The sequence below is a fragment of the Haliotis asinina genome, chromosome 1 (assembly GCF_037392515.1).
Source record: "Haliotis asinina isolate JCU_RB_2024 chromosome 1, JCU_Hal_asi_v2, whole genome shotgun sequence".
NCBI lineage: Eukaryota > Metazoa > Mollusca > Gastropoda > Lepetellida > Haliotidae > Haliotis > Haliotis asinina.
In genome coordinates this window covers 74,260,972-74,287,958 of record NC_090280.1, presented here as the reverse complement: position 1 = coordinate 74,287,958, position 26,987 = coordinate 74,260,972, and the positions used below count along the sequence as shown (strand labels likewise).

Genomic DNA, 26,987 nt, shown 5'->3' with positions numbered 1-26,987 from the left:
AGAAACAGCAAGTGAATGAGTGACTTTAATATATAGTGTCACATCTGCAATATTGCAGCCATATCGTGACCAATATTCAAATCAATAAATTTAGAACTTAAAAACCTGCCGTTGAAAGACAGTAAACATACTAGATTATTACAGCTCGTGATCTAAAACCAGTATGCTATCATAAAAATATATCACGATAAACAACAGTTCAATATAAAACGGACTGTGTAATGATTAAGGTTGAAAACATATGATGTTCTCTTATACATAGCCAAAAGTTGTTTACACGTGACACTGTGGGGTGACAATTACTGTGGCGTGATATAGCTGGAATATTGCTAACAAAGAACCCACATTGATAAAAAGCACATACACGCAAAAAAAATATGTCGCAAGTATGCAATATAATTGGTATACTGCATATTATTTACAAGGATCGTCTATGTGTTTATGAATGCATGGTTGGCCAGTTAGTCGCAGAAATGAAATCCTGACAGGTTCACACGATGTTTACGGTATGACACCGACCGCCGTCATTCAACGTTCGCGTTACGGCTGATGATTTCGTGACAAATTGCGCAAGCAGCTGCACTAGTAGAGCGGCATGGCTTACATCAAGATATGTTCGTCCAAGTATGTAATGCAGAGTACAGAGATCTTTGAGAACAGCTTTCTTTTCACATCTATCAAGGCAACTGGTTGCTCGTAACTTCGCAGCCATTGTAAACTGAACCTGCATCGACATGAAGCTTGGGAAGTGGATTTCTCTGATGCTTTTGACAGGATTGCCTATGTCAGGTAATGTTGTACCTTTCACCATGTTTATATTTAACGATTATTGATACATTGCAATGTGTACACACTATCAAACGAAAAGATATAATGTCAATATGTGTCCCCAGTTGCTGAACAGCGGATAGTCCAGCAACATGGATAAAATTATGTAATAAAGATGGCGACCCACGCTGAATACATGTAAGATCGATCTCCCAAATCGATCTCGCAAAGAAAAGACCTAGGCAACTAGTACCGTATACTATACAGATGGTAGTAGGTGTTTACATTTGGAGCCAGTACAGCTGAATACATAGCCGGGAACCAAATTTCTCACCATTCACAGGGGAGTTAGCTGTTCGGGAGAAGAAACTCGAATGTGTCGACTACCAGAGTCCAAGCACGAGGACACAAAGGCGTTAGTGATTGATCCTCAAAGACTTACATGATGAGACAAGATGCCATCGGGTCTGTAAGGAAAACGGAGTTTTGAGCAAACAGGTCTTCAACTGCGTCAATTACAATCAAAGGAGCAAAGCAATTTCAAACAGAAAAATGTTGAAAGACAAACGCAAATGAGTCTATTAAGGCCGTGACTTAAAAGCATGCTAGAAATAAACAGTTTAAACTGACAAGCATAGTCGCCTTTTTATGCAAGAATGGGTTTCGAAAGGCCTATTCTATCCCGGACCTTCACGGGTCAGAACTCAGGGGAAGAGATGCATTAAACAAGAAGGTTAGAAAAGGTAACAAGACGAGGAACATTCTTGCATATGAAAACAGATTAACGATTAATCTCAGGAAGTGTTGTCAGAACTACATACGTAAAACTAATAAGAAATTATTCGTCTAGTTTTCGTCTATTCAAGACAATTCAAGACAAAATACAACCGATTTTTGAAAATATTTCTAGTCTCATGATTACGATACAGAGCCAGTAACAACAGATTTAACATTTCGTACAGGGACAGACCTTAACAACGTGATAATACCAATACATGAAAATGAACATGTAATTAAATGTTTACTTGCAAAATCGCCTCCGCACATGAACGAATTTGATCGGGATATATAAATATAATTATCGACGTGGGTTTTTATGGAATGTACCAGTTAAGCTGATAAATACAATAAGCAAAGAAGAAGTGAAAAAGAAAACTTAAATAGCATTAAAGGTTTGGTTGGAAATGATACACGCGGTGACAGTATATCGGCTGTGTTGAGAGTGAGAGGGGAGGTGAACATGTTGTTCTGTAGTCAGGATACAGTAAATTTAACGGGCGGACGTCGTAGAAGACAAGCTGCGCAGAAAAGAGAAAACCTGGTGCTTTACATCTAACTGTTTGAGAGATTCTAAACATTCTTGACTAGTACATTATCAGTACTAAGCTTTTATGCTGGACTGTCAGTATCGATGTTCTGTGATATATGTGTATGATTTGCACAGACAAAACTGGTTGTTATTGTTTCGGGGTGTGTGACTTGGATTGTTGAAGCATATGTTTGTGTGTGTGTAGGTGCGTGCGGCAGGGAGGAGGTGCCAAGGGCTATTTTCAAAGTTTTAAATTTGATCGTGACTACCTTATTGTTAATTGTATGATTAAGTAAAACTTTGGCTTTATAATCCCCCAACGACTAAGCATGTTCACTTGCGAAACAAATATTCAACGTCCACATGCATCTGTTTTTCAACAGATAAAATCTACGATCCGTTATACGTCATATGCGCATGCTACTTAGAGCCAAGTCGAGTGGCAAATGGTCTTATCCGCAAATACTATACAAATATACGACAAACGTGACATACTCAGTGAGAAAACACATACATCTACTTGAAGGAAATACTCTTTAGGTTATACATCCCCATCAAGAGTCAGAAGTGGTCTTCGGCAACCCACTACTGTTTCCAAAAATATATTAGTGTTATGATCAGTTATATGATTGTTAAAGTTGATGTTTGTATTCTAGGTAATTCATCGCTTACCCTCGTTCTCAAGTTTCTGGCTGAGGAACTGCTGTCCTTTGCCTTTGACCAGCTTCTAAACGAGTTAACACCAGGTGATTCCTCTGCCAATGATGATCTAGGAAGAATTGTCAGCTCACTATCAAGAATTGAGGTAAGAATGGCATTGTATGCTGTATTAGTAACTGTTTTTCTTTGACTGGTCTACATTGTCCTTACCACAGACTGTTAGTTTCAATCACAGACATTTTTCGAAGGTTCTAAATTGAAAGTTCAATACCTCATCCAGATGACCTTGGACAAGCCATGTCGGTCCACTTAAGTCATTCCCTTTGTTCATCTTCAAAGAACACGATTTTTACAGTTGGCTACTAGTGATACTTGTGATCTCTTACATTTAGTATCAACAGTATACACACTTTTCCACGGAATGATCCCAGGTTTATTTATCAGGCCTCCAACAACGCTCATGTCAACTGAAGCGTAAACTATGTATACCTTCCCTGTTTCAACATTTACTACAATGTCTTCAGTCCCTAGGGACGATAGGGTAGTCTATCCCTAGGGTCCCTAGGGACGATAGGGTAGTCTAGTGGTTAAGGCTCTCGCTCATTACGCCGAAGACACGGGTTTGACTCCCCACATGGACACAGTGTGTGAGGCCCATTTCTGTTTTCCCTCGCCTTGATTTTGTTTCTAAAACTTAACTCACTCACTCGCTCACAACGAGCTCTGGCACTCCCATCGTTGGAACTACACTTATTTACCATAGTTTCCAAGGAAATTGACACTCGAAGATACGGGGTAGAATATGTCTTCAGCAACCCATGCAACCCGTGGTTGATACATGTCATCGGTTCCAATCTGCGCAGATCGGTGCTCGTGCTTTTGATCACTGGATTGTCTGGTCCGGACTCGTTTATTTACAGACGGCTGCCATACAGCTGTGGTATTACAGAAACTGAATCGACTCACTCACACCATGAACATTACTCCTGTTAACAGCACCCCAAGATATGTTGGACTCTTTAAGGATGACAACTCGTGCATCTGCTCAAACCAAGCTTTGAATTTCACTTTTGCCCAGACACTCGAGGATCTGGTACGGTTCGCACAAAATGAGATAGATTGTAAAACAAGCCAACCCTACAGTTACCAAGAAAGACAACCAAATGAGGATAACCCAATGTCTGGTGGTTTCCCAACGACACGTATCCGGTCTGACCGCTACAAGTTCAGATGATGCCACTATGACAGTTGCGTTGGCTGTTTACACCACAACAGCCTGCATTAAGTAGAAACATACCCATAGATGAGCTAACGTCCGTCTCTTACTGCATATTTGCGTAAAAACGACCGACAATCGTGTATTCAAGAGCTGGAATTGACACTTTTTTGCTACATCAATTGTGTGTCAATCTCAGTGGGTCAGCTGTCCTACTGTACAGTCATCTCACTTCCACATAAAAGTTGTCCTTGACGGATCTCAATATATATTGGTTTGGAACATCTTTATTGCATTTTTCATTGTCCTACAGGGGAATTTTCCAGGTGGACTCCTTTAGTCCTTTGCTTTTTTGTCTGTCTCTGAATCCTTTGAGGTTTCTGCTCAATAGGGAGGAGGGTTATCATCCCGGACCTCCTCAGCACAGATCCCCAACACCTCTTACTCATCTCCTCTACATGGATGACATCGAGCTCCTTGCCAAGGGAGAGACCAATTTGAAAGAACAGGTTCTCCTTGTCGAGTCCTTCTCTAATGATATAGGCATGACATTTGGACTCGACAAATGTAATACTCTTCATTTGAAACGTGGCAAGGTAACTAATGATGGATCGGTCAGGTTACAAGGGGGAGGAGTTATTGAGCATCTTGTGGAAGATCAGGCATACACCTATCTTGGAATGCAAGTTCGAGACAAGCTCCAGAATGCCCAGATTCAAAATAAACTTCGGGCCGAGTATAAATCTCGTTTAAAGAAAATCTGGAGTTCAGAGCTAAATGCTCGAAACAATGTCAAAGCCACCAATACTTTTGCTGTGCGAGTCCTCTCCTATTCCTTTGGAGTAGTTGATTGGACAAAACAAGACATCCAGAGTCTTGACCGCCTGACCAGTAGGATCATGTCTGATAACAGAGCACATCACCCTCATTCCTCTCTTAATCGTTTATACATGCCAATCAATTCGGGAGGACGGGGTTTGATTAATGTGGAAGCTCTTCATGATAGAGTTCTATTGTGCACTTTTGCACATATTTATTTATCGGATGATCCTCTGGTGATGCACGTCAAGACTCATGATGAAAGCAAGGAATTTCACAGCTATTTTAAGCGTGCCAAGGTTGTTGGACACAATCTGAAATTTGAAGTTGATTTTGTTGATGGTGATGTACTGCTGGACAGTACAGTGATGGGAGTAAACCAGGTGAAGTCCTTCACCAAGTCTGCCCAGAGTCGGTCCTTTGTGAAGAAGCTGTCTGAGAAGCCATTGCATCGTGTGTATATGCAGTGTGTGAAACAGAACAGCAATCCAAGCGACACCTTCGCCTGGATGAAGTCGGCTGGTCTTAAATGTGAAACTGAGGGCTTCCTTTTTGCTGCTCAGGACCAGTCACTTCCCACTCGCAATCGTCAGAATGTTATTCTTAAAGAAAATATCAATATGAAATGTCGTCTTTGCAATGAATTTACAGAGACTGTCCAACACCTTGTTAGTGGATGCCCTTCCTTGGCACAAACAGCATATCTTAAAAGACATGATGGCATAGCTCGCTGCTTTTATTATCGTCTCCGCCATGCCTGTGGCTTTGACTCCGAGGTCCATCCATGGTACGACCCTGAGCATGTCCAGGGCGTCCTGGAAAATGACAGCTACAAACTTCTCTGGAATAGGCCAATATACAGCCTGAGACGAATTCCAGCCAACAAACCTGATCTTGTCCTTTTTGATAAAGCCAATGAAAGTATTTATATCATAGAAGTTTCTGTCCCTTTTGACAGCAATGTGATTGGCAAGATTCAGGAAAAGCATGATAAATATGCGGACCTCGCCTTTGAAATGTCTCGCTTGCATCCCAAGTACACTGTCGTCAGGCTCCCCATTGTTCTCGGTGCCCTTGGTTTGGTACCTCCTGATCTCTTAGCGCAGATGAGGAGAGTGCCCGGGTTATCCACTGGGAGCACAGCCCTTCTGACAATCTGGGTAATGCAGAAGGCTGCAGTGTTGGGGAGCCTTCATATTCTCCGAAAAGTTCTTGGTGGGTTCGACTAGGCAGTGTTTCCTGGGAGAAGTCCCATTCGCTGTATGGGCTGCGTGTAGAGGGGGCTAGGGCCCTGAGCTGATGATGAGCTTGACCAGCCTGACTGTGCCAGGATCACCCGAACCCTCTCTGCTGCATTTCAATTTTTAATCTGTAAAACATAATAATAATAATAATAATAATAATAATAATAATTACCACCAATACTTTAGGTAACAATCAGTGAAACATTCATATTTTTCTGAAGATAAAAACTTATAGACTTGCTATTCACACATCAGTAACTCTGTATTATGCAGTGCAGTCAAGCTGTCACTGCATGTTTATTTCCCAGGCTGTAATATACGCTGTAATCCCGGATGCATCACCGTTACGAATAGATATTATCACATACATAGTAATTTATATCATTTTAATTGGTCGGTGCTCTCCTTGACTCAGGAATAATTGCAGGTTATACATCAGATGTTTGACACGTTTAGATTTCCGTGAAAATATTAGCTAACATATATTTTACAGTGTTTCAAAAGGACTGCCAAGTTAACTTCCCCACTTTATCTAGTCATCATTGGGACGTAGTAAGGAGACCACACCCAATAAGACACCCTGAAACTCTGTTCCCAAGACAACCACCATCTGCAAACTGGAGATGAAAATTCCTAGGGCTGATGAAAGGCATAACACTTGAAAATTACAGATCGAGGCTGCAGTCTTTAAATAATGAGTCCTTCGAAACACTTCAAGCAGACTCAGCCACAACACTTCCACCATCTACATCATCACTGTCAGTAATAACAACAGTAACAACATCAATATAAACACCAACGTCAGTGTTGCCAACACCATCAACAGCAGGAAGGTTAAACTGTGTCATGTTCTACCCCATTTGCAAGGATGGTTTTGTCACATACTCAGCTTCCCAAATACTAGGTAAACAGGGTGCAATCAACATCAAGTCTGACCGGTATAGACTCAAACACGTTTCTTTTTCTAGATTTCAACCATTAGGACAATTTTATCTATCAGTACTGACCACAAATCAGCATTAGAGCCGACTTCATCTAGGACGGCTGTGCCAAAGGACATCTTAGTTGCTATTTTTGTGAATGGACTGAACCCCTTCTGTCCTTTACTGGGTGTACAACGAAGATGGAATAAGTGCGTGGAAGTGGACGCAGGGTAAACTTGCAACAAAGTTATATCTAAAAGTCCATCATCGTGACATCTTTACTTGAATGCCGTCATTCTTGGTTTGACTTTTCTCATGTCAAATTATGTCAAAAGTAATCTCTCAAGACGCTCAGTTCACCTGCAAGATGGATTACCTGTAGGTTTTTGAGACCTTGCAAATCAGTTCACATTTCTCCATGTTCCCAGACTGCTATTCCTGTTAAAATACAACAGAGTATTGCTACTAGAACCGTTTCCTCCTCAAGAGGCACCTCAAATTCAAGGAGCCAGAATTCCCATACAAAGTGGTTTTCCCAGTGAGGTTTCTCAATGTAACTGATAAATTTGTTTTACTTCATGTAGCCACATACTCCTTTCTTGACTCACCATAAGTCGATACACTGGAATCTGTACAAATCATGGGTCATTCATCAGTCAACACTTCAGTCCACTCTGTCATATCACTGAGATCTGAAAGCAGCAAAGTGATCAGTTTTTGCCAAAGAGCTAGGCGAACTATATCTGCATAACCATAAAATGGACACAGATAAATTAGACAACACTTCTACAACCTATCATACTTGATTAGGAAGGATGTGCCAATGAAGTTAAGGAACCAAGTCACTCTGATTTTCGACAGTAGACATGGTCAAGAAATCTGACAATAGTTATCTTTTTGCAGCCGATTATTGCAAACTCGGTGTTGCAGCAAAAGTGATTTTCTTTCCTCTAAACATTTAGATGTGTCATGGAAGCGCTATTGGTGAAGGAAAAAGTTACTGGTAAACACATATAAGATGATCCACGACCTGACAAATGACCCCAATTTGCATACTTGGGAACGCCCCTTGGGTGCGTTTCACGCATGAATTGTTAAAAATTGAGCACACTCGATTTGGGAACAGGTACAATCCCAACGAATTGAATCAACACAATATACTCAGAAAATATGTTTAGGACCACCGATCCATTTCACGAAGCTAATGACATTTTCCTGGGTTTTCTTTAACAAAATTGTTGAATATCTAAAATGCTTGTCAATGCCCCAATCATCTGTTTGTCTTCGTCTTAACTAAAGGTTAGCGTGGACTGTCAGTATCTTATGCCTGAAATTGCAGTCTTATCATTCGAAGGAATATGCGGTGTTGTTTTAATGGGTAAAGTTGACTTTTCGTCTGCTAAATATTAAATAGATAATAACTACATATAGTTAAGTGTGTTTCATTTAACTTTTTAATATGTTAAAAGTTATCTGTTACTGAATGTTGGTGGCTAAATCAGAGTAGCAAGGGGGAAATATTTTTATCCCATAATTTTGTTCCTATTTCTGTATGTTCTGATTTTCGTCCATAATTCCGCTGGTGATCGACCGGGAATACATGTCTTGGAAATGTATATAACCAGTTCCAGAGAAATGGTTAGTATTCCAACAATATTTCCAAATTTCTGTCATAATTTTATCATGGTCACCAAAATTGTGTACAGAAAACTGAAAATACCTTTTGACATTGATACGTCAGTGAGAAATATCTTTGTACACAAATTTGTCGGTTACTACTCAGTACCAGACTCAGTAGATTTATCAGTGACTAAAACATTATAAAATACACTTACAAGATTTCATTGCTGTAATAACAGTGACATGTATATTTATGTACTCGGTGCAAAGGCGCGACTTATCACGTTATATGGGATTAGGTAACATTATCAACTTTAGATTATGGAAAATAAATAGTTACAGTAAGCTTTAAATTAGTAAGTTAATTGGATGTATAACTACTTGTAGTTATACATTATGTTTCATTATATGAAACGTGACATTGTAATAATGCCTAAAAAGTAAATTCAGACTATTCTATTGTATGTACTTGTATGTATTCTTTGTGTGTCCTTGAAACTTCGTATATCGTTTCCTATTTATTAGGAAGGTGAAGAAAATATAATCTGCAGTAACCTCAGAACGATTACATCTAATTAATCAATGTGCATAAAAGTATTTAGTATCTATTCCCAGTGAACAGTACCAGACGCTTACCTCTGTAAGACCATCATAATCCCCTTTTTCGCGGACATTTGTCAAACGCTGTATAGGCCTACAATAATGGTGTACAACTAAATTGGTTGAAATAATAGGTACAAGGTGATTATAAAAAGTGAAATACGCATATGCGTCTCTCGCTGAATAAGAGGTACTTTCTGTTTCTGTGGTTAATTTGCCCCATATATACGTATCTCAAGCCCGCCTCGTAAGCTGTTCCAGAAACACAATCCACTACAATATCACCAAGCATCTCAACAGTCTTATCGCTCCACTAGGCATATCAGCGAAATCCTTTTGTTACGAGTGTGTATTTTCTGTATATTTTGTTACTAATTAAGTAATAATTATTATCATTGCTGTAATTCTAATTTTGGGTTACAATATTAAAGGTTATAGTGTTCGTTATTATGTGTCACATTTCCTACGGAAAAGTATTTAAGCGGTTCGCCTCTAAGGCAGTACTTGAGAGTTACCTCCCTTTCAATAAACAACTGTTGATTGTTTCCAGGCCATTCTACGGTGTTGGGGATGGTCGTATTTGCTCAAAATGACTGAAAGTATACATAAAGGCTAGTTGCCGTGTTGGGACGGAGACAGATTCACATTCATTCACTGTATATCATCATCAATCGCTGCCAACACTTTATCCGTCAACGCCTGAAACTGCTGTCAGGCCGCTCGCCGTGTTTTCATTCTACATAACTGTTTCTCTCTCGCACTAAGTCTTTGGTGAGTTTGCTATACTACATATTCTGTGACCCGTTGCCTTACATTGCCGCATTTGTATTGTATTTGAAATCTGTATTGTGAAAATGACTTTGTATAACTTGTTTTCATTGTCTTAATACAAGATTTGAATATTTTAAACTTGTCTTTGTTCTGTTTTGCTGGTTCAGAGGGGATTTCTTACATTGCTTGTCACAGTAAATTTTTAACCGTAACATTTTACCTCAGACTCCACAGAATTTTGCAAAAAGATCAGCACTATCACCCAGCCAGGCAAACTTATCTGTTATGATGTGGTTGATCTTTACAAATGTGCCAACAGACGAAGCCCTGGTCATCTTTAGAAGAAAGGTAAAAGACATCCACACTGACCTAGACACCCATCTCACAGTGGAAAGCACCACCCGTCTCATCCACTCCTGTGTAAGCTCAACATACTTCACCTGGTCTGATAAAATCGACCAACAAACCCATGGTCTAACCACGGCTCACCTCTCTAACACATCACCGAGATCAACATAACAGAACTCGAAGAAAAGGCTCTCCTCGCCTCACCAGTCACACAAATATGCTGGTTCCAGAAAGTTGACGACACCTTTGACAAAATCCACCCCACCGATGATCCTAGCTGCCTTCTCAATCGCCTCAATGCCCAGCATCAACGTATGAAATTCACAATGGAACTAGATTTTGACAAGCTACCATTCCATGCAAGTGTCTATAGAAAACCAACCCACACGGATCAATATGTACAGCTCTTATCTAATCACCCACTACAAGTGAAGAGGTATAATCGCCACACTAGCCAGAAGAGCAAAGAGCATTAGCTCCACAACCCAAGCCCTTAAAGTCGAGTTAGAAACACCTTCGTCATCAGTTCATAAATATTAATCAGTACTCTGCTAACCTTGTCAACACAAAGATCAAGAGCACCCTGAACTAAAAGAACTAAAACTACCAAGTCAACAATCAGCCCCGTTCATCATCAATATACCATATGTCAATACCATCAGCCAGCATATCCGCAGACTACTTAAGAAGGAAGCCAACATAGATGTTGTGTTCCAGAGAGGCAGATCAATTCAGCATATCCAACGGTAAACCAGCCGCAACTAAGAAAGAAGAACCTTCAAGCTTTGTCCACCAAATTCAATGCGAATGTGGTGACTCGCACATAGGAGAAACGTCCGGTCCCCTCAACCTGCGAATCAAGGAACATCAGAGTTCTGTCAAGAAAAAAAAAGTCTCCAAATCAAGCCCACCCAGACCATGCCATACTTTGGAACATCATCAGCATCCTAGAAACCAACCGGTCAGATTACAAGACAAGGAAACTCTTACAGGCAATCAACATCAAACGACTCAGCCCGACAACCGAAATCAAGGTTATTATATCCCTCCGGCTTACGAGCAACTAATCAAACCCAATCAAGAATAAACCCACCCTAGCCAACTGGCTTCGTCATCTCTTTTCCCAACCAAGCTTCATGTCAACACACTCTGCATAAACTCACATCCCTGTCATGTATATATATATGTAACGAGTAGGTTGTTTACGGGTTTGTGTGCACAACCAATATTAGACTACTGCTCACGACCTCGTACTCCGAGCATGGATACTGTTTCAAGCTCCGCTAGCCCATTCACTGTGCATGCGTTATGGGCGCAGCGCAGTGCTGTTGAAACCACTATTTTCCCCCAAGCACGGGGGAAATTTAAGTGAATCGTTTGAACTCGGGCTTTTTTCATCGCGTTTTTTTCCAACTTTATAGGTTGAATTGACACTTTTGATGATTTGTTTCGCTGAGTGCATACCGAAAGGTATCAGAATCTGCAAAGTTGTGTTTTACGTTGAATGTGACCTTTAAGCAAGTGATGTCTACCGGGTAGTCCTGTAAGTGCTCTGTAAGTTAGACCTTTGCTTTGGGTCAAGGTCAAAATCATTTGGTGTAGTGACAAAGGTGTTGTTTCAAGGGATTAGACACTGGTTTTCTAACAAAAAGTAAAACGTGTTCCGTCAGGAAACGAGGTCTCAATCGACAGGTATATGAAGTTGTAGACAGGGAGTCAAACATAAATTCCTAATTATAAGTACGATTTCAATAGCTGTTTTTTGATGGTACCTGGTATATTGAGGCTCTTTCTGTAGCAGACCTGAGAGTCATTTTGACCATACAAAAGTTATATCTGGCTGTGAATATGGCTGACGGTAGGTCATAGCTATACAGCTGTTCTGTTCAATGTTGTGAATTTTATTAATCGTGTTGACATTATCTGTTACATTCATAATAAAGAAGCTTTTCTCGGGTGTGTTGGGACGAGGTAACGTGGTTCAAATGCAGTCGGTAAGATATGTTTGAAGGTTGCCAAGAATAAGTTTGAATGGTGTGAATGAAAGATCTTTTCTCGTGAAATATGCCCTTTTGTTGTACGCATGACTTATAGCCAGCTTGTTAGCTAACTGCTGAACATACGACAGCATTTAGAGGTTGGAATCTCAGTGTTGGAACTAATGTAGCAGCTGACCGGGAATCAGTCCATTAAGACACTTGGCGTGATCCCAACAAAGTCATGTCATGGGATTAATTATAAAGTGGGTTGAGGTGAAAAGGGATTCATTCATTCATTCATTGAATCCTATCATCCTGGTCATTTTAGAACTTTACAACGATCTTTTTACTGGCCGTTGCCAATGCTGCATGTAAGGCAGCGATTATCAAGTAATTACATCCACTGCTGATGCGGTACAATGACACCCAAGTAGAAAGAAATACACTTCATGCATTGAAGCCAACAAATTGATTATACATACTTTTATTGTTAAGACGTAAAGAAGTGATTTTTCGACGATGTCGTATTGGTCACAGTTGGTTTACTCATGACTGTCTGCTGAATGGGGATAGACTTCCTAAATGTGTCCGTTGCGATGAAGAGTATTTAACCGCAAGTCTCGCATTATAAAGCGACAAATATGAAAGACCTGTTTCCTCATTGTTAGCTACCTGAGGAAAGTTGACCTGTATCATATATTGTGACTATGTAAAGTAAATAACGAATTGCCTGCTTTTGAATCTGATACTATGACACTTTCTGTATAAACTGCCATTACACGCCTGGAATAATGCCGATGCGACCTAAAGCCTACTCAGTGTTGAGACTAATGCAGCAGCTGACTGGGAATCAGGCCGTAAAAGGACCTGATGTGATGTCAAAAAGCAACAAAACAATGTGATGTGAATCACAGTTAACTACCTTAAAATATTACAAATCACTTCACAGGTATTACAGTGGCAATACAACTTCAAAGTCACTAGTGATTATCCACTAATTTTCTGACCCGTGAAGGTCCGGGGTAGACTAGGCCTTCAAGAACCCATCCTTACCATAAAGGGCGACTATGCTTGTCGTAAGAGGCGACTAACGGGATCGGGTGGTCAGGCTCGCTGACTTGGTTGCCATATGTCATCAGTTACCAGTTGCGCAGATCGATGCTCATGCTATTGATCACTGGATTGTCTGGTCCAGACTCGATTATTTACAGACCGCCGCCATATAGCTGGAATATTGCTGAGTGGGGCGTAAAACTAAACTCACTCACTCACTAATTTTCTTGACCAGAAAGACACAACACAAGGGTAACGAACAAAAGCTGTCGTAAATAGTTTCTGTAAACATCTTCTGTATTTCTTTATATTCACAGAACGTATTAAGGCTGAACTGATAATTTAGTGTCATGTGGAATTAATGCCATCAAGGGTTTGCTATATGTGTAAGTGTGCATGAGTGAGATATGAAGTAATATCCGTTACGAATGGCGTTAAGAATTGACTTCTCACTATCACCTGTTTCTACATATCTTCGTTATGCACTGCACCATCAAGGTGACAGGGAAGTTTTGCACTCCCGGCACTGTGGGCGAGTGACTCAACATATAAAATAATCCATGCGCAATAAGATAAAAGGCATTCATGAGATCCCGTCATGTGCATATATAACCACAAAGAAAAGATCAACATGCTCAGACACGGACGACATAGGACGACAGTTTTTGAATTGGTTATCGTTACAACATGTAAACAGTGAGTGTTCGACAGCAATAACAGTCAGCAGTTGACAAACTGAATTCAAATAGTCAATGGTTCTCTATTCCGCTATTATGTTACAGTTAGCATGTAGTATTTTGTAGAAACGGTACATTTCGAAGAGTGAAAAAGATTTTTTTTCCTTTGTTCCATCACACAATGTCAATGTCATCCCTGGGCGTGGGACAGGATGTGACTGAAAAGCAGATCAGCTCGGAATACATTCTGTGTTTCAAAGACAGCTTTTTACCATGAAATACATGCTAATTTGACAGTAGTTACTTTTCTAAATACGATCGATACGGTTTGTCAAGTATGAGAGGTTAGGTTAAACATGGATTACCGTCGTACCTAAGATTATGTAGCTCATTTGACGACGTGCATGTGTGTGTATGTGTGGTCCAGATTCTTGTACTTGTTACAAATTAGCGGTATTAAGTCAAAATGAGTTGAATTTTGTGCCATGATACTTATAAATGTATCCTCATTCATTTGCAACCTCCAAAACACAGGAAAAGATGTATTTTTGAGTAAAAGTAATTATTCTGGCATATTTTTTAAAAATCGCCCTGAATTCGCAAAATTATGTCAAAATCAGTTGAATTTTGTGTCATGATACTCATAATGGCACTTTCATTCATTTACACCCTCCAAAACATTAGAAAAGATGTATTTGGAGTGAAAAGGAAATATTCTCGCTCATGGGCCAAATGTTTTTCGCCCATGGGCGAGATGTTTTTGAACGTCGGTCTCAATTAGCAGAATACAGTCAAAATGGGTTGGATTTTGTGCCAAGATACTCATAAATATATCCTCATTCATTTACAACCTCCAAAACACAGGAAAAGATGTATTTTGAGTGAAGGCAAATATTCTCGCCCATGGGCCAAAATGTCTTTCTCCCATGGGCGAGAGTTTTTAAAATGGCTCTCATTTAGAGGAATTAAGTCAAAATGAGTTGAAATTTCTGTCATGATTCTCATAGATGTACTTTCATTCATTTACATCCTCCAAAACATTGGAAAAGATGTATTTAGGATAAAAGGAAATGTTCTCGCCCATGGGCCAAATAGTTTTTCGCCCATGGGTAAAATTTTGTTGAATCGCTCTAAATTAACGGCATTAATTCAAAATGAGCTAACAAAAAGTAAAGGTTGCCAAGAATAAGTTTGAATGGTGTGAATGAAAGATCTTTTCTCGTGAAATATGCCCTTTTGTTGTACGCATGACTTATAGCCAGCTTGTTAGCTAACTGCTGAACATACGACAGCATTTAGAGGTTGGAATCTCAGTGTTGGAACTAATGTAGCAGCTGACCGGGAATCAGTCCATTAAGACACTTGGCGTGATCCCAACAAAGTCATGTCATGGGATTAATTATAAAGTGGGTTGAGGCGAAAAGGGATTCATTCATTCATTCATTCATTCATTCATTCATTCATTCATTTTTCGACGATGTCGTATTGGTCACAGTTGGTTTACTCATGACTGTCTGCTGAATGGGGATAGACTTCCTAAATGTGTCCGTTGCGATGAAGAGTATTTAACCGCAAGTCTCGCATTATAAAGCGACAAATATGAAAGACCTGTTTCCTCATTGTTAGCTACCTGAGGAAAGTTGACCTGTATCATATATTGTGACTATGTAAAGTAAATAACGAATTGCCTGCTTTTGAATCTGATACTATGACACTTTCTGTATAAACTGCCATTACACGCCTGGAATAATGCCGATGCGACCTAAAGCCTACTCAGTGTTGAGACTAATGCAGCAGCTGACTGGGAATCAGGCCGTAAAAGGACCTGATGTGATGTCAAAAAGCAACAAAACAATGTGATGTGAATCACAGTTAACTACCTTAAAAATATTACAAATCACTTCACAGGTATTACAGTGGCAATACAACTTCAAAGTCACTAGTGATTATCCACTAATTTTCTGACCCGTGAAGGTCCGGGGTAGACTAGGCCTTCAAGAACCCATCCTTACCATAAAGGGCGACTATGCTTGTCGTAAGAGGCGACTAACGGGATCGGGTGGTCAGGCTCGCTGACTTGGTTGCCATATGTCATCAGTTACCAGTTGCGCAGATCGATGCTCATGCTATTGATCACTGGATTGTCTGGTCCAGACTCGATTATTTACAGACCGCCGCCATATAGCTGGAATATTGCTGAGTGGGGCGTAAAACTAAACTCACTCACTCACTAATTTTCTTGACCAGAAAGACACAACACAAGGGTAACGAACAAAAGCTGTCGTAAATAGTTTCTGTAAACATCTTCTGTATTTCTTTATATTCACAGAACGTATTAAGGCTGAACTGATAATTTAGTGTCATGTGGAATTAATGCCATCAAGGGTTTGCTATATGTGTAAGTGTGCATGAGTGAGATGTGAAGTAATATCCGTTACGAATGGCGTTAAGAATTGACTTCTCACTATCACCTGTTTCTACATATCTTCGTTATGCACTGCACCATCAAGGTGACAGGGAAGTTTTGCACTCCCGGCACTGTGGGCGAGTGACTCAACATATAAAATAATCCATGCGCAATAAGATAAAAGGCATTCATGAGATCCCGTCATGTGCATATATAACCACAAAGAAAAGATCAACATGCTCAGACACGGACGACATAGGACGACAGTTTTTGAATTGGTTATCGTTACAACATGTAAACAGTGAGTGTTCGACAGCAATAACAGTCAGCAGTTGACAAACTGAATTCAAATAGTCAATGGTTCTCTATTCCGCTATTATGTTACAGTTAGCATGTATTATGTTGTAGAAACGGTACATTTCGAAGAGTGAAAAAGATTTTTTTTCCTTTGTTCCATCACACAATGTCAATGTCATCCCTGGGCGTGGGACAGGATGTGACTGAAAAGCAGATCAGCTCGGAATACATTCTGTGTTTCAAAGACAGCTTTTTACCATGAAATACATGCTAATTTGACAGTAGTTACTTTTCTAAATACGATCGATACGGTTTGTCAAGTATGAGAGGTTAGGTTAAACATGGATTACCGTCGTACCTAAGATTATGTAGCTCATTTGACGACGTGCATGTGTGTGTATGTGTGGTCCAGATTCTTGTACTTGTTACAAATTAGCGGTATTAAGTCAAAATGAGTTGAATTTTGTGCCATGATACTTATAAATGTATCCTCATTCATTTACAACCTCCAAAACACAGGAAAAGATGTATTTTTGAGTAAAAGTAATTATTCTGGCATATTTTTTAAAAATCGCCCTGAATTCGCAAAATTATGTCAAAATCAGTTGAATTTTGTGTCATGATACTCATAATGGCACTTTCATTCATTTACATCCTCCAAAACATTAGAAAAGATGTATTTGGAGTGAAAAGGAAATATTTTCGCTCATGGGCCAAATGTTTTTCGCCCATGGGCGAGATGTTTTTGAACGTCGGTCTCAATTAGCAGAATACAGTCAAAATGGGTTGGATTTTGTGCCAAGATACTCATAAATATATCCTCATTCATTTACAACCTCCAAAACACAGGAAAAGATGTATTTTGAGTGAAGGCAAATATTCTCGCCCATGGGCCAAAATGTCTTTCTCCCATGGGCGAGAGTTTTTAAAATGGCTCTCATTTAGAGGAATTAAGTCAAAATGAGTTGAAATTTCTGTCATGATTCTCATAGATGTACTTTCATTCATTTACATCCTCCAAAACATTGGAAAAGATGTATTTAGGATAAAAGGAAATATTCTCGCCCATGGGTAAAATTTTGATAAATCGCTTTACATTAACGGCATTAATTCAAAATGAGCTGAAATTTGTGCCATGGTACTTATGAACATGCTTTCATCCATTCACAACCTCCAAAACGTGGAAAAAGATGTATTTTGAGTAAGAGTAAATATTCTCACCCATGGGCCAAATGTTTTTCGCCCATGGGCGAGACCTTTTACAAAATCACTCTAAATTAGCCGAATTAAGTCAAAATAAGCTTATTTCGTGTCACGACACTAATAAATACACGTTCATTTATTTAACAACTGCAAAGCATGGAAAAAACATGTATTTTCAATGAATGTAATTATCCTCGTCCATGGGCCAATATGTTTTTCACCCATGGGCGAGATTTTTTAAAATCGCTGTCAGTAAGCTGAGTCAAGTCACAACAAGCTGTAATTTGTGTCATGATACTTATTAACATTTTTTTCATTCATTTACAACCTCCAAAACATTTATTCTGGACGAAATTAAACCCTCTCGCCCATGGGCCTGCCCATTGGCCACTGTTGGCCCATGGGAATGCCCATGGGCGAGCGAGTTTAAATTTTGAGTTTTCGAAAAAACTTTTTTTCATTTTTTCATCCTTAGCACATATACACAACAGCTGCATGTTTAATTTTGCCAAATCCCTTGTGAGAGAGTGGCCACAGTGCTTTGAGTTTCTGGACTTTTGTGAGTCCAGAATTAAATTGTGACGTGTTACAGACAACTCACCAAAGATTACTCTTTTTTATGACAAAGTATGGGAACAGTAAAAACCTGATATAGTATGTGTCAATAATTACACAAGACACAACAATGCTGGAAAATTAGGCGGACTTACTGATTTATGCTTCAATTATCACTCTCTAGATCTGAATCAGGTCTCGGTGTCTGAATCACTTGCAAGTCCTAAGTCAATCACTAGTCTGTCAATTTCCCTTTCCACTGCGATTTCGCGTTACCAGTAACCATCTTAAATTGTTTTAACATTTTTACAACATTCCACCATTCTTTTGCACCGATTGCAGACATCCTTTCATTTATGGCAATTCTTAAGGAACTGTTTGTGAACTGCAAGTTTTGTGAAGCGACATAAGATTTCACATTTGCCCAAATTAACTCAATCGGGTTTAGTTCTGCGTGGTATGGAGGGAGACGTAGTACATCATGACCATGTTGCTTCAACATCGTGTCTACTCTGTAGACAGTGCCCGATTTGTTGGATTTTGCAAGAAACAATAGTTCGGCTTTAAGCATTTTCTCATCAAATGAGATATAGTGCCTTTGTAACCACGCTTTTATGTCATCTTTTCTGTTGGCGGTTGTCGGACATTTGTCCACTTGCTTACTATGATATGGTGCATTATCCATAACGATGACAGAGTGCAGTGGCAGGTTTGGGATCAACTTTTCCTGGAGCCATTCGAAAAAATATTTCAAAGTTCATCTCGTCATGATAGTCTGCTGATTTGAGTTTGGAATCAAAAACAACCAACGCATTTGATAAGCCGAGGTCCGATGCCAGACGGAGGTTGAACCCCATTTATTACGCCTTCACCCTCAAGTTGCCAACACTTTGGGACAATGTGGGTACATGCAACCATGTTTCATCGATAAAGATGAGTGTTCGATTTTCTTCTCTGTATTTCTTTTTTGCACGCAAGTATTGCAAACGCTTGGAAACAATGTCTTTACGTTCCATTAAAAGTTTACAGTTTGACTGCGTTTTTCGCAGGCTTCAGTGGAAAGCAAAGAAACTGTGCCATCAGAGGTCACCAAGGGGCAGCACACAAACGATCATTAACAAGATAAATTTTATGATGTTGAAAAACTCTTGACATAAATGGTATGTGCTATTTTCTTACCCTTACAAATATAGGAACCACACCATAACATTGGACTAAGGCTTAAACAGATAGGTCGCAGTCATAAGCACTGAAAATAATACAATATTTACATTGAACTTGTATTACCATATTTGTTGTGATAGCCAGTAACGAGCAAGAAGAAACACTTAAACCTTAATTGTACATCTACTTCTACCACGTCATGTTTCGTTGACAATAAAATTCATTTTATAAAGACGTCTTTTATGACAGAATACCAAAGTCAAGGACTTCTACCACCTTTATCAAACACCCGTGAGAAATAATCTCAACAAATGCGCTTCATATCAAAAGAACACAATCTTTGGACCACTGCTGTTCAAGTTAGTAAAATCCTTTCAGGCCACACACTAACTGTTCATGCGCAATGCAGCATGTTGGGTGCGCAGAAGCACGTGAATTTACGAAAAATGGCAAAACATGCGTTTCGGAGATTTTGCAAAGTGCTTGTCGAGAACTAGTATAAAAAGGCAGCGAATCAGTGGCCATAGAATGTCATTCAGCTGACAGGAAACCACCGATGTTTTGCCACGGCTAACAGCACATGAGAGAGAGAGGGTCATCGGTATGAGGCAGATGGGCACCAACAACAGCCATATTGCAAGGGCCCTGAACTGTACACGTGGCACCAACAGGCTGTTCCAACGTTACAAGCAGACTGGTAGCACCTAAGACAGGACACAATCAGGCCACGTGTGACGAGCCCACAGGAAGACCACCATGTGCGTACTCGTCATCTGCGCAACCGGGTCATCGCGGCAACGGATACGGCGGCAACGGCTCTTGGAGTTACGTCTATGTACATCTGCGTACATGTCAGAGCTCGACATCCTCTTCATGGACATCGTCGGTGGGCAAGGAGTGTATGTCGCTGGCTGGTACAAAGTTAGCAACGAGTGCATTTTACTGACACAAGTCGATACACCATGTTCCATAATCATGGCCAGGTGTGAGTATATAAGATTGCTGGGGAGAAGTGCATCCTTTTGGAGAAGGCAGTGTGAAGGCTTGGGAAGGAATTTGTAGGAATCAACACACACGACTGGTCGTAATACGCGAAAACGTGAATGCTCAGAGATACAGAGATGACATTCTTCAACCCGTGGCAATACCAATTCCATGCCAACGCCAGGCCCCAAACAGTGCGCTTTGTTCAGAACTTCTTGAATGCCCAGAATATTCTGTTGCAATGTATGTTTTGCTTTGATTTTAGCGATCATTAATAAGGGTGTTCACTTTCTTCTAGTTTAGTTTACCTCCGACCGGGGCCTCCTTTCACAAAGCACTAAATCACTGTGGTAACCTCAGTACAGTGTTCAAGAGTGGAAATTAAGGTTAACCCTAGTACAGGTTGCTTCGTGAAAGAATATCCTATTCTTGATCTTTGCACGCACAAATGGATTTGGGAGGGCTGGCCTACACGTGGCTATCAAGACTGTATGTTTAAAAGTTATGAAATAAAACCTCCTTATTGCATGTGGATGAATATATGTTTAATATCGTTTTTTCATTGCTTTATCACCCAAACTATTAACCTAAATTGTGTTAGTTCACTTATTAGTTCATTGTCCTTGATGATAAGAGATAACTGCTTTGCTGGAGTTAATTATCATAATTAATGTTAACATTCCTTAAAACATTCATTTATGTTTGTTTCAGAAAAATATTCAAGATGTCAAAACATCGATTGAGGAGTTAAAGGATATATCCACACTTCAAGAGGCTGAAGAACTTGAACGACAGTTCCTGGTTTTGTTTCACCAAGCTCTTATAGTGACTACGGCAATAAATAATCTAGGAAGCGTGGCTTCCAACTCTAGTGGTCAACATGTCCACCTTCAGACTGAAATAGCTAACATGAAGAATAACCTGAAGAAGGTTCCCGAAATGCTTGTTGAACTTCATTCGCTGATTGTAGGGAACAGCATAGTTTCTGGGAAACGTTCTGTTGGTTTGGGATGTAGCTTTATCCAGTTTACTCTCACAAAATTAAAAACAATGTCATCAACAATCTATAACCTTAGAAACACTCTGAATCAAATAAACAACTACAGAGAAAGTCTCATGAGAATGCAGGTATATGCTTTCCAGCTCTACAATGGCACTTGTTTTGACAGGGAAAGTATATGCAGTGTACAGCTGAAACAACTAGATAATCGTCTAATAGCTCAAAATAAACGATTCGAAGAATGCATTCCTCTTCAACTTGCACATCTCGGCCGAAACCCAAATCTCAACAACATTTACATCAGCCATCCTGAATCTAAACAAGTTCTCTTCAGTACCCAGCGTTCATCAATTATTGTGGACGGTGCGATGGACTGGGACAAGGTTGATGCGCCACAGGACGCTGGACTGAAGTGCCCAGGAGGAAACGACAGTGAAATCTGGTCCCTCCAGAATGCTGCCATTCACGGTAGAAGTGGATATTATCTAAGACAGAAGAACGGGTGTTACTTAGGGTTTGATCGTGCATTTTTGAACTTTGAGAAGACTCTCCCTTTGTTTTGGACACAATCTGACAGAATCGACAGAGAAGAATTTCTAATTTGTTTACCTCTCAACTCGTCAGATGCCGCCAGATTTCTCTTGCTCCCATCCTCTGCAGAGGTCAACACTCACTATGACTTGAAGGAAGTAGTAACTGGCAAGTTCTTGAATGTACATGTGAGGAAAACAAGTATTCATTATAAAATAGATCGAAGGCTTATTTTGGTGCTCTTTCTGAGTTCACATAAACCTAATCCCTGGATGATTGTTCAAGAACATGACATGTCATGTACAGGTGAGTTCAGTTCATGTTATTTAGTTGTTTATTACGGTTGCCAGGTTGCCTTAACATTGCTGCTTATGAATCTAAAGAATGTCTTATGCCTTCTTCCATCTTCTTTGTTTGAATTTTGGGTTCTCATGTTGTTTACTTTCTTTCGTCTTTCAGAATCTGGACCTGCAAAACCGGATGACCAAGACTTCGGTAATTTAGCCATCATCATAGGGCCAGTAGTGACAGCTGTTTTATTAATGTGTGTAGCTGTAGCTGTGGGTATCTATAAATGCAGAAACAACAAAAAACAATAAGTAAATGTACGCCGTTTATGTAACAACAAACACCTTTCTGTAGCCTCATGTAAGAATGTCGAGTTTTGATTGGTCCACGTGATAAAATACCATGTACACCCATCACGATCCACGAGAGGGAGTATAATAGTCGTGTTCTCCCGCTACGAAAGTCATATCACCCTGCTAAATGATCAGCTGGTGTCAACATGGCAGCAATGAAACGTGTTGTGTTGCGTGTTGTTTTGTTTTGATCTAGTGAAAACGGTCAGCTAGATAAATGCGTTATCATATCGTGTGGAGGGAAATACGGGGTTTTATCAGTCCCGGCACGGAGAATACAACCTTACGAGGGACTGATAAAACCCCGTATTTCCCTCCACACGATGTGATAACTTATAGTATTCATGCTTTGTTAAAAATCGATCGCCAATACAGATATTATCTGTGATCATAACAGTAGTTTTCATGGGAATTCGGTTATTACTCATCTTTGCATATAAATGTACATGTCAAGCATGATCATTCAAGAAGAAAGGTATTTCTGGAGGAACTGCATTGCATTGAAAATGTGTCAGGACAGTGTGGTTTTGGTTTTTAGATCGCTGCTATTGTGTAGGTTGCGTGTTGCGAGACCAGTAGGCGATTATGGCGGTAGTGCTGTGAAGGTTATGGTCAACAACCCGCCTAATGAAGTCCTAGGGAATATAAATAAATGTAACCGACCTGTGCCGACTTTTTTCTTGAGTTTTAACTTCATCCTGATTTTCGGCAACGAAAACAAATATTTTGAAAGGCTCTGTTCCTCAAAACATCGCACACTGTCCCAAAACTAATCCTTTTTGGAATGGACCCCTGCTGGGTTGACGCCATCCCTCTAGCCCTATGTCGCTAGACCCCTGTTATTACAAACTGGCTGTTCTGTTAGCTGTACTCACTTCCCTGTAATTGGATTAACTACTGCTATTAATTAACTCGTTTGTTCAGATGTTTGCAAAAATGTAATGCAAAAACAGTAAATGGCGTCAGGTAAAAATTAAACTGTACTGAAGTACCTTCAACTCCTTAATTACATCCAATACCATGAGTGTTGTAATTTGAATTTGATAGTGTACTGTTCTGTGTTATGACATAAGTCTAGGAATAGAACTTCGCGAGTTTTGGTGGTTAAGTTATCTGTGTTTTATCTACATGCCTGCAGTATGATCATTTTTATTTGCGTTGCTTCACGTGTTTCCCAATTCAGGTAGCATTCACTTACCATGTACAAAAACATATCATATATACAAATCAGGCTCAGTTTTTTGTATGCTTCTTGTGTATTCAATTTCTTGTATACTTCTTGTATATTCAATGCAGAGTTTAATAGTTCAATTTTGTTTTGTTTATGGTTTTATTTTTGGATTTACTATATATTAAGGAAACACAATTTCACATTTAGATAAAATAGATAATTACAGCAAATCCATTTTATCATCGTTACAATTTTTCTTACGAGTCTATGTACGATAGTGAGAGCGGTATTTGAGTTGCATGACGGCGATCTGTAGATAATCGAGTATGGACTGGACTCCAGACAGGTTTACAATATCACTCTAGGAGAGCTGAACACTGTTCTTTGTACAATTTTCACCAAGGTTAGGAAGACCAATCGGGATGAATATGAGCAAAAATCCTTGCGGGGGATGCTTTCGAATATTGACAGTTTTTTAGGAGATTACGGTGAAACAGGATGCAGAAAACTGCGAATACCTCGAGTACATTGAGCAACAGATAAAAATCGTACAGGTGAAAACACTTGTGATGTTAGATCCGACCCACCTCAGATATAAATGTGTTCCTCCCGCGTCACTTTTTTATCAAAAATTCAAAAAAGACAGTTACCCCACTCACTCTAGAACATTGTTACAAGTATATAACATATATGGTGAAATGTCTGGTAACAGTTATCTAATCCATACTATGTCATGTAGTCATGCAACCCAGTGGTTTAAGTGTTCGTTCGTCACGCCGAACACCCGTTTCGATTCCCCACATGGGTACAATAAGTGATACCCATATTCCGGTGTCCCCGACCATGATGTTGCTGGAATAGTAAACGCGGCGTAAAACCTCACTAACTCACTCCAGCATGAGGTTGTCTCGACAATAACGTTTACAGTTTCCATTTAGCTTCAACTGTTCCACTGCAGTCCGTAGATATTATGGATGCGGACCTGTGATTTGTGGATCAAAACTACCGTAAACCTCTCACTAGATATGGACGTGACATGAACTGATATTCACTTAAATGTATATTTCCATTCATTGCCCATAAACGTTCTCTTTGAATACTGACCTGTTTTTATTGTGAGCCTGATACGTTAAAATTCACTTGCACATTGTTCATTATGGAGGCACAACTGTATCCAAAGATCACTTATAGAGCATTTTATGAGCAGTGGAGGTCAGATACCATTGTGGGTAACAGAATCTGTTTCATATGTAATATATCTGTAACAAGCTGACAGAAATAGTCCTGTTCACCATTTCAAAAAGGCATAAATAAATAATTTACACAAGGCCAATGACAATAGTGTTATATCTCAAGTGACTATTATTCACTTACATGACGAAAGAAAGCGTAATCATTAATTGTAATGGCACAAGGTGAAATACCACAGAGCCGAGCCTTCACAAACACATTGAAGTGACTGCCAGAGACGGCGCCAGAGCCAGAGCACTGACTATGGAGTTGATTCGCCTGTTGATACTAATCTACCTTGGACATGGGCCAGTGTGTTTGAATTCATCCAACGGGACAAGATCATCCACATGTAAGCACTATCTGGCAACAACTGGAAAGTTACAGTACTGGACACGTCTGCCACAATGCGTAAAAGCTTGTCTGGAAAGAAATGACTGCAATGTCACGCATATCAAGTCCAGAGGAAGAGGGACGCCATGTTCACTACTTGCACAGACTCAGGATGCAATACCCAGTCAGTTCCCAGTGAATGCGGCACGGATCTGGGATGCTGGTGGATCAACAGATTGGGTCAAAACAGATGAGGCATTCACCAGCACAATTTCTCAAACGTCAGTCATCGGAAAAAGAGATTTAGAGCAAACGGAGAAACCATTATCATCTTCATCTCATCGTGTTGGACAAGAGACACAACTACGGCCTAACTTAAAATCAGGGCTGAAGGAATCACAGGAGATAAGAGATGAGGTTGAAAAATTGTCATCGGAAAACAAGAAGAAATACCAGTTTGATAAAACTCAATTGTCGGAATCCACGAGCAACTTCCGAGAAAATGGTGAACGATCTGTGCCATCGGCACAAGACATACATTCAATGTTGTTTCCTACTTCAACCCCGAACAAGGTTAGGGGTCACGATAGACCGAATATACAGTCAACTCCCACCCCGACATCGTCTCCTCGCAGAACCTCGAACAAGGAACAAGCAATGACCATACGACTCGCACCTGCCACAGGTAAGCGAACCCTGTCTCCCAGGAAAGCCTCCAGCAATTTCCATGCGCAATATGTAACACCAGTCACAGTCAAACAGGCTTCGTTTCTTATGAAAACTGATGGAGGACAACCTGTGGCAATACCACACACGTCAGTCTCAGTTAGATCAACTCTGCATCCCGGGATAGTCTCGATGGAGGGCCTAGAGCAGTCGATTGTAACACCATCCACGTCAGTTCGAATCAGACAGAAAATGACTCAGGATGCGGTTAAGTCGTCACCCAGAACTCATGTCAGGAAATCACCAAGACTGGCGGTGTTACAACAGTTCATTACCAGAAAAAGAAGGAAGGGAATGAAGCACGTCTGTTATGTTTTAAACCCGGAAACATCGACATTTATTAAACAAACTGTTACCATTGATGGACAAATTTTAAAAGCTGTTGTAGATTTCGACAAAGAGACGATATACTGGTTTGAATACCTCAAAAGATCTAGATGCTCTATCCTTAAGTCTACATCACTTCAAGGTTCGAAAACAACGAGGATTAGATCCATATATACTCCGATAACCGACATCGATACAAAACACAACACTTTGTACTTTGCTCAAAAGACAAAGAAGAGATGGATTCTGTTTAAGCAGTGTATTGAATTTGAAAGGCATTTGAGTGCCAGCCTTCAGAAAGCGAAAGGAATCTATACATTATCGAGTAGGTTCATAATGTCTTGCTTCCGAGTGGACAAAGACCGACTGATTTTTTGCAGCAACCACCACAAATCCTACACAAAAATTTACCTTGTAAATTTAAAACACAA

The 26,987-nt window shown here is 39.9% G+C and overlaps 1 protein-coding gene across 2 annotated transcripts; it reads left to right on the top strand.

Annotated features, from left to right (window-relative positions):
* The first annotated feature begins 476 nt into the window (after positions 1–476).
* On the top strand, positions 477–26,987 carry LOC137297073 (uncharacterized). 2 transcript variants are annotated; one of them, XM_067829048.1, is made up of 4 exons: positions 477–789; positions 2,734–2,882; positions 21,309–22,434; positions 22,588–26,987. In XM_067829048.1, exons 1-4 carry the CDS (start codon positions 735–737, stop codon positions 22,725–22,727), a joined length of 1,470 nt encoding a protein of 489 aa, XP_067685149.1. In that variant the 5' UTR covers positions 477–734; the 3' UTR covers positions 22,728–26,987. The 2 variants fall into 2 exon arrangements, with proteins under 2 accessions (XP_067685149.1, XP_067685158.1); XM_067829057.1 differs by having other exon boundaries at positions 21,309–22,316; positions 22,588–22,677.

Excerpts from the sequence above, each read along its gene's own strand:
- LOC137297073 (XM_067829048.1), top strand. The coding sequence starts at position 735 with ATGAAGCTTGGGAAGTGGATTTCTCTGATGCTTTTGACAGGATTGCCT. Across the intron at positions 790-2,733 it reads GACAGGATTGCCTATGTCAG|GTAATTCATCGCTTACCCTC; the intron begins GTAATGTTGTAC and ends TTTGTATTCTAG. Across the intron at positions 22,435-22,587 it reads ACATGACATGTCATGTACAG|AATCTGGACCTGCAAAACCG; the intron begins GTGAGTTCAGTT and ends TTCGTCTTTCAG.